We start from the raw sequence: 12577 nt of genomic DNA on the forward strand, positions 1-12577 counted from the left end.
TTTTCATCATCGACCCCCAAACTCCCCATACCCATTAGCAGTAACATCTTCCCCTAGTCTGGCAATCACTAATCTACATTCTGTGGATTTACCTATTCTCTGCATTTCATGTAAATGAAATCATGTAATAGGTGGCCTTTTGTGTCCGGCTTCTTTCTCTAAGCATAATGCTTTTAACGTTTATTCACGCTGTACCATGTGCCAGTACCCCATTCCTTTTTTTGTGGTTGAATAATATTCCATTGTATGGATACACTACGTATTGTTTATCCATTAATCAGCTGGTAGACATTTGGATTGTTTCCACTTTTTGGCTAGTATGAATAATGCTACTGTGAACATTTTTGTACAAGTTTTTGTATGAACACATCTTGCCATATGCTAGGTCGTATGTTAACTCAACGTTTAACTTTAAGGAACTGCCAGACTATTTTCAAAAGTGGTGGTGATTCTATATTCCAACTAGCCACGAGTGGGGTCCCATTTTTTTCCCGCAGCATCACTTTTTTTTTTTTTTTTTTTAAATGATAGCTATCCTAGTAGGTGTAAAGTAGTATTTCATTGTGGGTTTACTTTGGATTTTCCTAATGCCTAAATATATTGATCATCTTTTCATGTGATTTTTGGCCATTTGTATCTCTTCTTTGGGGAAATATATATTCACATTCTTTGCGCATTTTTAAATTGGGTCATCTGCCCTTTTGTTATTGAGTTGCAAGGGTTCTTCATATGTTCTGAATATAAATTTCTTATCAGATATATGATTTGCAAATATTTCTTCCCATTCTGTTGTTCATCTTTTTACTTTCTTGGTGGTGTCCTTTGATCCATAAAAGTTTTAAATTTTGGTGAAGTCCAATTTCTCTCTTTTTTGTAACTTGTGCCTTTGGTGTCATGGCTGAGAAACCATTGCTTAATCCGAGGTCAGGAAGGTTTACTACTCTATGATTTGTTGAGTGCTTTTATCATGAAAGGGTGTTGTACTTTGTTTTTCCTGTGTCTGTTGAGATGATTAAATATATTTATACATGCATACATGTATACCAATAAAACTGTTAATGTGGTGTATCACATTGACTGATATTTATATGTTGAGCCAATCTTACAATCCTGGGGTAAATCCCACTTGATCGCAGTGTAAAATCCTTTTACTCTGCTGCTGGATCCACCTAGTATTTTGTTGAGTTTTATATCTTTATTCAGGGGTGTTGGTCTGTATTTTTCTTATGAAGTCTTTGTCTGGTTTTGCTATTGAGGTTGTACCGGCTACACAGAATGAGTTGGGAAGTGTTTCTTCCTCTTGTTCTTTTTGGAAGACTTTGAAGAATTAGTATTAATTCTTCTTTTAGTGTTTGAGAGAATTCACAAGTGAACTGTCTGGGCCTGGGTTTTTCTTTGTGCAAAGTTTTTGATTGCTAACTCAATCTTTTTACTTGTTTTAGGTCTGTTTAGATGTTCTGTTTCTTCTCGAGTCACTTTTGATAGTTTGTGTCATTCTAAGAATTTACCCATTTCATCAAGGTTATTTAATGTTATTTTTGGCATATAATTGTTGTCATGTCCAACCGGTTTTTGTCGTATCCTGCTCTTAATGGTTGTATCATTCTTTTAATGGTTTCACCCTGCCCCTTCCTTTCTATCTCAAATTGTTCATAATTCTTCTTACTTATAATTCTTCCCCTTCCCCTTACTGACCTTAAAGGTCAATAGTAATGTCCCTTCTTTCATTCCTGATTTTAGTAATTTGAGTCTTTCTTTGTTTCTTGCACAGTTTAGGTAATGGTTTGTCATTTTTCGTTGATCTCAGTCATTTCAAAAAACCGAATTCTGGTTTTATTGGTCTTCTTTGTTTTTCTATTCTCTATTTTATTTATTTCACTCTAATCTTTATTATTTATTTCCTTCTGCTTGCTTTAGGTTTAGATTACTCTTCTTTTTCCGGTTTCTTAAGATGAAAATTTCAGTTTTTTAAAGATCTTTCTTCTTTTTTAACAAAGGCATTTACAGCCATAAATTTCCCTGTGAGCACTGCTTTCACTGTATCTTATTAAGTTTTGGTATGTTTCATTCACCTCAAAGTATTTACTAATTTTTCTTGTGATTTCTTCTTTAACTCATTGTTTTTTTTAGGAGTGTGTTGCTCAATTTTCACATAGTATGTGAATTTCTGAAATTTCCTTCTGTTATTGATTTCCAGTTTTATTCCATTGTGGTCAGAGAAGATACTTTGTATGATTTTTAAGCCTTTTAAATTTGTTGAGAAGTGTTTTATGGCCTAACGTATTATCTATCCTGGAAAATGTTCCATGTACACTTGAGAAGAATGAGTATTCTGCTATTGGATTGAGTGTTTTCTACATGTCTGTTAGGTCTTTGTTATTGTGTTAGGGCATGCCTTCAATACTAAGCCAGGAAGTTTAAAATTCTGCCCTAGCGTTCACTTTCCGCTTGTGCAGAGCTTCAGGGTCAGTCAGAGGTGAGATCTTAGACCTTTCTCAGATCTTTCCTAAGCTTATGTGTGATCCTCTGCATGTGCCTCATCTTCTCAATTCCCAGTAAAATGTGGGAGCTTTGCAAACCCCCTGTGGATATCTCATTCTTCAGCCTTTTCTTTGGGGCTCCCTGGCTAGTCTGTTGTTTGCCCCAGCTGCTACCCTTTACCTCAAGCAGACTGATGTTAAAGCATTCAGTTAACATCCCTGGGGGAGGAGCCTTTAGCGCTGGGAAGACTCTGTGCCGTTAAATAGAGACAAGCCTTTTGAGTGGGGTCTTCTAGAGCCAGGTCAGATAATGATTTCCCTCTGGGAATGAGGCTTTCAAAGATCTGTGTCCCCCCTCTCTTCCCCCTGGCACAGGAATGCATGCTATGATTTTTCGAGGCTGCTGCAGAACTCGGGAGCAGGATATGAAACTAGAGTAAGTTAAAATGCCACAAGGTTGAGCTGTTATTCTTGACTAAATGCTGCCCCGAATGCTGCAAGCCTTTAGTTAATTTCCAGAGTACTGAAAAAGTTGCTTTTGACAAATTGTGTCATTTGTTGTTGTTGTTTGCTTTTATGGAGGTGTCAACTTCTGGAGGTTCTCAACTCTGCCAGTTTCACTGGCATCACCACCATCAGTTTTTTAATGGAGGGTCAGGGGCTGAGACGCTGGGGTACCCATGATATGAAGGGACCATCATGTCAGATTTCTAATAATGATCCTGGATCATTTCTTTTTACTTGGTCTAGAGCAAACTTCTTTAGCTTTGCTGTTATTTACCTTAGGGGAACAAATGTAATAATCCAGTGATTTGACATGATATGAGCAGCTAAATCATTTTTTTATTCTTCATTTCAGGGACTTTAATATAAAATTGTCTTTGAATTTAAGTAAATTCTGTTGTTGAGAAGAAGGAATTGGGAGAGACTCTTTGAGTTTTTTTTTTTTTTTTTTTGGTTAGATGCTCATGCCTTGAATAGTATTGCAAAAGACTGTTCTTATTAAGTGATACTAAAACAATGCCTGTTTTCTTCTTTTTTACATTTTCAGGGCACCTTTGATGATTACTTGGAGTTATTCCTGCAGTTTGGTTATGTGAGCCTTTTCTCCTGTGTTTACCCACTGGCAGCTGCCTTCGCTGTGCTAAATAATCTCACCGAAGTTAATTCAGATGCTTTAAAAATGTGCAGGGTCTTCAAACGCCCATTCTCAGAACCTTCAGCCAGTATTGGTGTATGGCAGGTAATTATTTGATAAAAAATTATTTCTTTAAAAACAAACAAAATGAGGCATTGTGTTTTAAAAAAAAAACGGTCTATGGAGAGATTTGGGAAAACTGGATTTTATCCTTGCCATGCCACAAACTAGCTGTGTAACTTCAGGTGGTCATTAACTTTCTCTGGGCCATGCTTTTCTTGTTTTTAAAGTTGGGGGTGGGGATGAGCTACAATCTCCACGACTCTTTTCAGATGTGAAACTTTGACAGTTTTCTTGGAGAGTAGTCAGCTGGGCCTCACCCACTGGTACTAATGAGGCCCTCCCCACTGCAGTGTCAGTGGAAATCACTGACACTGGACTTCTGCTGGGGAGCCTGGACTTCCACTTCCACTCCTACCTGGCAGTAATGAGATTCCCTTTCAGATCCCTGCTAGGGTGGTCTCAGAGAAAGCCCAGTGGAGAGTCAAGACTTTTAATACCATCCAAGAGACCACATGAGTGCACAAAGGAGGGACTTGTACCCCTTCATCAAAGGAGGTATTAGTGGTAGTCTAGTGGGAAGCCAGAACTCTGGCCCCTCTCCAGCAATAATGATCCCACTCCCCACCTTGGGTGTCAGTGGTGTCCAGGTGGAGAACCTGGACTTCTGCCTCTACCTGCTAGTGACAAGATATTGTCCCCTGCTGGAGTGGTATCAGAGGAACCAACTAAAACAAAAGGTTATACAAAATCTGGAGTCTTATAACAGCTAAAGTATCAAGGTTTTTATTAAAAAATCACTCATTGTACCAAGAACCAGGATGATACCAAACTGAATGAAAAAAATGGCAGTCAGCAGATGCCACCACCAAGATGACACACACATGTTGGAAATACTGGACAAAGATTTTAAAGCAGTCACGATAAAAATGCTTCAACAAGCAATTACAAACACACCTAAGACAGATGAAAAAATAGAATTAGAACGTCTCAGCAAAGAAATAGACACAAAGGAGAATCAAATGGACATTTTGGAAGTTGAAAATATAATAAACAAAAAGCTCAGTGAATGGGTGCAATAGCAGAATGGAAGGGATAGAGGAAAGAAGCAGGAGCTGGAAAATAGAAAAATAGAAATTACCTGATCTGAACAACAGAGAGAAAAATAGACCGAAGAAGTAAATATAGCCTCAGAGACCTGTGTGACTATAACAACAACAACAAAATCTAACATTTCTGTTATTGGAGTCCAAGAAGGAAAGGAGAAAGAAGGAAGGGCTGAAAAGGTACTTGAAGTAATAATGGCCAAAACTTTTCAAACTTGGCAAGAGACCTAAAACTATAGGTTCAAGAAGCCAAGTGAACCCCAAACAAAGAAGTTCATGCCAAAACACATCATAATTAAACATCTGAAAACTAAAGACAAGGAAAAAAAAATCTTGAAAGCACTAAGAGAGACATCTTACCTATAGGGGAAAAACAATTAGAATGACAGCCAGTTTCTCATCAGAAATCATGGAGGCCAGAAGAAAGTGGCACAATATTTTCCAAGGCTAAAAAATACTGTCAATACAGAATCCTATATTCAGAGAAAATATCCTTTGGGAAGGAAGGGGAAATCAAGACACTCTCAAACGAAGGAAAAGTAAGAGAATTTTTTGCTAGCAGACCTATCCTAAAAGAATGACTAAAAGTTCTGTAAACTGAGGAAATGATAAAGGGACAATGTCAGGAAGCAAAAACATGGTAAACAAAAACAAAAGTAAAAACAATATATTTTCCTTTTACTCCTAAGTCTTTAAAGTTATGTTTGACAGTTGAAACCAAAAAATACAACACTATTTAATGGTTCTAAGTATATGTAGAAAAAATATTATGACAATTGTATTATAAATGGGGAGTGATAAAGGAAGGTAAGATTTCTGTATTTTACTCAAACTAAATGATACAAGTAGACTGAATGTATACATATATATACACACACATATAAAATATAGTATATATATTTGTGTGTGTATGTCTATATAGAGCAACCTCTAAAAAGCTATATTATTTAAAAGATGCACTCAAAAACATAGTTAAATCAAAATGTAGTACAAAATATGTTGAGGTAGCCTACAGTAAGACAAGAAGAAGAAAACAGAGAAATGAAAACACAGAAAATGAAGAAATGGCAGAATTAAGTTGATATTTTGATTAACTGTAAAGGGTTAAAGACAAAGACTGATATAATGGATTAAAATGCATAACTCAACTATATGCCATCTACAAGAAACCCAATTTAAACATGATTAAGCAGGTTGAAAGTAAAAGGATAGAAAAAATATATGTGGAAAAATCAATTGTAAGGAAGCAGGAGTGACTATATTAATATCATATAGAGTAGACTTCTGAGCAAAGAAAATTACCAGAAAGGAACATTCTTTGATGATAAAAGGGTCAAATTATCAAGACGATGTAGAAATCTTAATATATATTCAGCAAACAACAAGGTTGTAAAATATGTGAACTAAAAACATAGAACTAAAAGGAGAAATAGATAAATCCACAATTACAGTTAGAGACTTCCACATCCCTTTCTCAACAATTGACAGAACGCTGGATAAAAAATCATCAAGGTTATTGACGAACTCAACAACACCATCAAATTATGAATTTAATCCATATTATAGAACATTCTACTCAACAGTAGAATATACTGTCACCTTCAACTTGATAAGGAGCATCTATTTAAAAAAACTTAAAGCTAACGTCATACTTATTAGTGAAAGATTGAATGCTTTCTTTCTAAGATTAAGAACAATGCAAGAATGTCCACTGTCACTACTTTTACTGAATATAGTACTAGAAATTCTAACTAGCGTAGTAAGGCCAATGATATCTCCAATTTACCCACTAGCTGACCACAGGTACATGAGCAAGCCCAGTCAAGGTCAGCTAGACCAGAAAAATTGCATAGGTGATCACAGCCTAAATTGTCTACCTGCAGAATCATGAGCTAAGTAAATGGTTGTTGTTTTAAGCCAGAGAGTTTGGGATGGTTTGTTACACAGCAATAGCTAACTAATGTAGGAAGACTCAGTATTCTAAATATATCAGTTCTCCATTAATTTACAAATTAATTAATCTACAAATGAGCTTATAAATGTAGCACTATCCTAATGGAAGTTTTTCTTTTAACTAGGTAAACTTATTGTCAAGTTCACAGGGAAAAATAAATGAAATAGAATAGCAAGAAAACTCTAAAGAATAAGGGCAGGGACACTCCTTCCTACATATTAAAGCTTGTTATATAACCTCAGTTGTTAAAGTAGTGTAGTGCTGGTGCATCATTAGACAATCAAACCAATGGAGCAGGATTAAAAGTCCAGAAATTCAGTATATGATATAGGTGAAATGTCAGTTCAGTGGAGAAAATCACTGACCGTCCACCAATAGTTTTGGGGTAATTAAGTCTCCAAAGTGTGTGTGTCAAGGGGTAGTTTGCTCTTCAGAAGTTAAGAGGAAAAACGGCAAGACACAGAATGGGAGAAAATGTTGACAATACATTTGTCTGCCAAAGAATTTGTATTCAGATTATATGAAGGACTCACCAACTCAATAATAATACAATTAAATGGAAACATGGACAAAATATTTGAAGAAATGCTTCACTAAAGAATATATACAAATGGCCAATGAGCTCATGAAAATATTTAGAATTAGCTACCAGGGAAATGCATATGAAGACCACAACACAATAGCACTGTATACCTGTTTTAAAATTAAGAAGACCGATGATGCCAAGTGTTGGCAATGAGGTATAGTAACTGGAACTCTCATATATTGCTGATAAGGATGTACTCTGATGGTCACAAAACTAGATTGCAGTTTGTAAAAAAAGTTCAACATACAGCTACCATGCCACCCAGCACTTCTACTCTTAGAAATCCAGGGGAAATGAAAGAATATGTCCATACAAAGACTACACAGGATTGTCCATAGTAACTTTATTCACAGTAGTCCAAAACTGGAAACAACCCAACTTGCTGTCAATAGGTAAATGGGTAAAAAAAATAATTATGGTATATTCATAAAATGGAGCACTACTCGGCAGTAAAAAAGGAATAAATTACTGATAACATAACAATGTTAAAATCTGTATGCTGCTAAACCAAGATGGTGGAGGAGTAGGAGGACTTGGAGTTCATCTCTTTTCACAAATGCATCACAAATACATCTACAGATGGAACAATTCTCACAGAACACTGGCTGAACACTAGCAGAAGACCTTGGACACTGGAAAGGACAAGAAAGATCCCCACATAACTGGGTAGGACAAAAGAAAGACGGGAAAAAGAAGAGAAGAGGAAGCAGGATGGGATCTGCGCACTTGGGGAGGAGCTGAAGCAGAGGAGAGGTTCCTGTATCTGGAGAAGCCCCCTCACCGATGAGGAAGTCAGTTAGGACAGAAGGGGATCATCTGAGGCTCTCAGAGGAGCATGAAACGGCTGGTCTGTGGCAGATAGGACAGCGTAAGATCTACACAGGTTGTCCGTGCCACAGCCCTGTGCGTCCCAGACTGGGACGTGAGTCCACCAGTGCACACGGGGGCTGAGAGCTGGAACGTGGGGATTGGAGAACAAACCCAGGGGGAGGACTGCTGTTGGCTGCGAGGAGACAGCCAGAGGGGATGGGAGAGAGGTAATCCACAACTGGGAATGCTTGTGGAGGAAACCCAGACTGCCATAGAAGCAAGGCACCACTGTTAAGTGACGTGCAGGGGGTGGAACCACCATTGCAGCCTCTCTCTCCCCATGCGCTGGCCCCCTGCCCTGCCAAGTGCTAGGAAAAGCCCCCACCAGAGCTGACCTTCTCATGCCTGCTGCCAGGTGCTAGGAAAAGACCCCACCAGGGCTGACCTTCTTGAACCAGCTGCCAGGTGCTAGGAAAGGCTCCCACTAGGGCCAGATCTCTCACACCCATGGCTGCCAGCTTTCCCATACACTTGTCGCCGGCAGGGCCCCTGCAAACCAGGCAGCTGTGCCACCTCCACGTCCTGTCCTCACCGGGGCAGACATGAGTGCTCCAGGGCAGTCTCAGGAGCAGACTCCTGTGGATGGCCCATGTGCAGAGGTGGGGCTAAAACCACAGATGAGCCCCAGGGGCAGGGCGACTAAGGAAGAGGAACAAAAACCTTTCCATGCAGCTGCACAAACCGCAGATTAAATCCCTGCAGTCGGCTTGGTAAACCCTGCGTCTGGAATATCTGAATGGACGAGTGTTCCCATAACTGAATTCAGTCTGGCTCTAGCTGCTGTGGACTTTGGGGACTAGTACACATGGGAGTTGGGCCAGGTCAGAGTCTGAGCTGCCCCCACAGTGCCCACAGAGGGACCAGAGGCTTACTTAGGGGTTTTGGAGGGCCTCCTGGGGAGGTGAAGGTTGGCTGTGACTCACGGTGGGGAGAAGGACACTGACAGCTGAGACCCCAGGAAAATATAATTATTACTGTTTTTTTGTTTTGTTCTTTTCTTCTGTTTTTTAAATTTGTTTTTACTTTTTATTTAGTGTAAAAATTTTTTAATATATTTTTAATTCTTTTATATTTCTATTTCTGCATTACTTTTTTGCTGTTCTGTTTTTTCCTTGTTTTTTTCTTTCCTTTGTTCTATTTGTTCTTATCTTTTTTATAATTTTTTTTCTCATTTTTGTGTTCTGTTTTCTTTGCTTTTTCCTTCAGTTTGCATTCTGCTTTTTTTCACTAATATATAGTGACAAAAAAACAGATCAGTGTTTGCTTGGGGCCAGGTAAAAAGTGAGGGGTGGTTTGCTTGGGGCCAGGAATCTTTGGCAAAAATGGAAATATCCTATTTGTGATGGTGGTTTCACTGGTAAATACACTTAACAAAAGTTAATGAAGTGTATACCATAAATGAGTACGATTTATTTTATGTAAATTGTAACTCAGTATAGGTGATATTTAAAAACCCAAAAGCTTAGTTAGAAATGTATTAAAAATATACATTGCAAGAAAAAGAATAAAATACCTAGGAATAAACCTACTTAAGGAGGCAAAAGAACTGTATGCAGAAGGCTGTAAGATACTGATGAGAGAAATCAAAGATGGCACAAACAGATGGAGAGATATACCATGTTCTTGGATTGGAAAAATCAATATTGTGAAAATGTACTACCCAAAGCAATCTACAGATTCAATGCAATCCCTATCAAACTACCAATGGCATTTTTCACAGGACCAGAACAAAAAATTTTACAATTTGTATGGCAACACAAAAGACCTCAAATAGCAAAAGCAATCTAGAGAAAGAAAAATGGAGCTGGAGAAATCACTCTACCTGACTGCAGACTACAGGGCTACAGTAATCAAGACAGTATGGTACTGGCACAAAAACAGAAATATAGATTAATGGAACAGGATAGAAAGCCCATAGATAAATCCGTGCACACTGTGGTCACCTTATCTATGACAAAGGAGGCCAGAATATACAATGGAGCAAAGACAGCCTCTTCAATAAGTGGTGCTGGGAAAACTGGACAGCTGCATGTAAAAGAATGAAATCAGAACACTCCCTAACACCATACGCAAAAATAAACTCAAAATGGATTCAAGTCCTAAATGTAAGGCCAGACACTATAAAACTCAGAATGGGAGAAAATATTTGTAAATGAAGCAACTGACAAACGATTAATCTCCAAAATATACGGACAGCTCATGCAGCTCAGTATCAAAAAAACAACCCAATCAAAAAATGGGTGTAGTGCTTCCCTGGTGGCGCAGTGGTTGAGAGTCCGCCTTCCGATGCAGGGGACATGGGTTCGTGACCCGGTCCGGGAAGATCCCACATGCCGCAGAGCGGCTGGGTCCATGAGCCATGGCCGCTGAGCCTGCGCTCCGCAACGGGAGAGGCAACAGTGAGAGGCCCACGTACCGCAAAAAAAAAAAGGGTGGAAGACCTAAATAGACATTTATCCAAAGAAGACAGATGGATGCAGGTGGCCAATAGACAGATGCAGATGGCCAATAAACACATGAAAAGATGCTCAACATCACTAATTATTAGAAAATGCAAATCAAAAGTACGATGAGATATCACCTCACATTGATCAGAATGGCCATTATCACAAAGTCTACAAACAATAAATGCTGGAGAGGGTGTGGAGAAAAGGGAACCCTCTTACACTGGTGGTGGGAATGTAAATTGATACAGCCGCTATGGAGAACAGTTTGGAGGTTCCTTAAAAAGTAAAAATAGAACTGCCATGTGATCCAGCAATCCCACTACTGGGTATATACCCAGAGAAAACCATAACTGAAAAAGACAGATGCATCCCAATGTTCATTGCAACACCATTTACAATAGCCTGGGCATGGAAACAACCTAGATGTCTATTGACAGAGGAATGGATAAAGAAGTTTTGGTACATATATTCAATCGAATATTACTCAGCCATAAAAAGGAATGAAATTGGGTCATTTGTAGAGACGTGGATGAACCTAGAGACTGTCATACAGAGTGAAGTAAGTCAGAAAGAGAAAAATATACATTAATGCATATATGTGGAATGTGGAAACATTGGTATAGAAGATCTTATTTACAAAGCAGAAATAGAGACACAGACATAGAGGCCAAACGTATGGATATCAAGGGGAGAAGGGGTGTGTGCGGGATGAATTGGGAGATTGGGATTGACATAATACACTACTGATACTACGTATAAAGTGAATAACCAATGAGAACCTACTATATAGCACAGGGAACTCTACTCAGTGCTTGTGGTGACCTCAGTGGGAAGGAAATCCAAAAAAGGGGATATGTGTATTCATATAGCTGATTCACTTTGCTGTACAGCAGAAACGAACACAACATTGTAAAGCCACTATACTCCAATAAAAATATTATTAAAAAATCAGCATGCCAAGTGAAAGAAGCAGACATAAAAGCACGTATACTGTATGATTCTAATTATATAGAATTCTGGAAAGTCAGACTAATATGTAGTGACAAAAAAACAGATCAGTGTTTGCTTGGGGCCAGGTATAAAGTGAGGGGTGGTTTGCTTGGGGCCAGGAATCTTTTGGCGAAAATGGAAATATCCTATTTGTGATGGTGGTTTCACTGGTAAATACACTTATCAAAAGTTAATGAAGTGTATACCATAAATGAGTACAATTTATTTTATGTAAATTGTAACTCAGTATAGGTGATATTTAAAAACCCAAAAGCTTAGTTAGAAATGTATTAAAAATGCAGGAAGCCAGACACTGTCATGTGCTGCCAATGGGAAAGTGAACTGGTCAACCCTGGGGAGTTCAGCTTGGTCTTACCTATCAAAATTATGAACACAGTGGCACCTTTGACTCAACTAGTCCACTTTCAGGAACTCATCCCACTTCCACACTTCTTAAATGATGTGTTTGCAAGTTTACTAATTGTAGCATTGTTTGTAATAGCAAGCAATAAGGAAATGGTTAAATAAACCTTGGTACATTGATGCAATGAAATACTTAAGCAGTTGTGACTTAAGTCTTTCGTTGTGACTTAAGAATGAGGGAGATCTTTGAGTACTGACACAGAATATCCTCCAAGACATTTTAAGTGACAAAAGCAAGGGGCTTGACAATGTGTATTATGCTGAGAAAAGAGTAAGAAAGTATATGTTCAGGTTTGCTTATATTTATTTGCATACAGTGTCTGGAAAGATACATAAGAAATTAATAATAGTGATTATCTTATGGGGAGAACAGGAGGTGACGAGGGGGAGAAAGGGGACAAGGAGACTCTTCCCTATACACTGATAACATTTTATTTTTGAACTAATTTATAATAAATCAATAAATAGAAATTTAAAGCTATTTTAAGATAAAGTCCTGAGTAGATTTGTTGAAAAGAAAACT

At 38.2% G+C, this 12577-nt stretch overlaps 1 protein-coding gene across 5 annotated transcripts in view; it reads left to right on the forward strand.

Moving 5' to 3' along the window:
- Positions 1-12577, forward strand: part of ANO10 (anoctamin 10) — a 236714-nt gene that overhangs the window by 45440 nt on the left and 178697 nt on the right. For all 5 annotated transcript variants that reach the window (XR_016394704.1, XR_016394705.1, XM_022553843.3 and 2 more), the window contains exon 10: positions 3532-3723. Coding sequence is in view for 3 of the 5 variants with exons in the window: in XM_022553843.3 (XP_022409551.1) it covers positions 3532-3723 (192 nt within the window). In the remaining 2 variants the exon portion in view is untranslated. The remainder of the gene's footprint in view (positions 1-3531; positions 3724-12577) is intronic.

This window comes from Delphinapterus leucas, chromosome 10 (assembly GCF_059928025.1).
Source record: "Delphinapterus leucas isolate spDelLeu-1000000601 "Yukka" chromosome 10, BTC_Dleu_Yukka2, whole genome shotgun sequence".
NCBI lineage: Eukaryota > Metazoa > Chordata > Mammalia > Artiodactyla > Monodontidae > Delphinapterus > Delphinapterus leucas.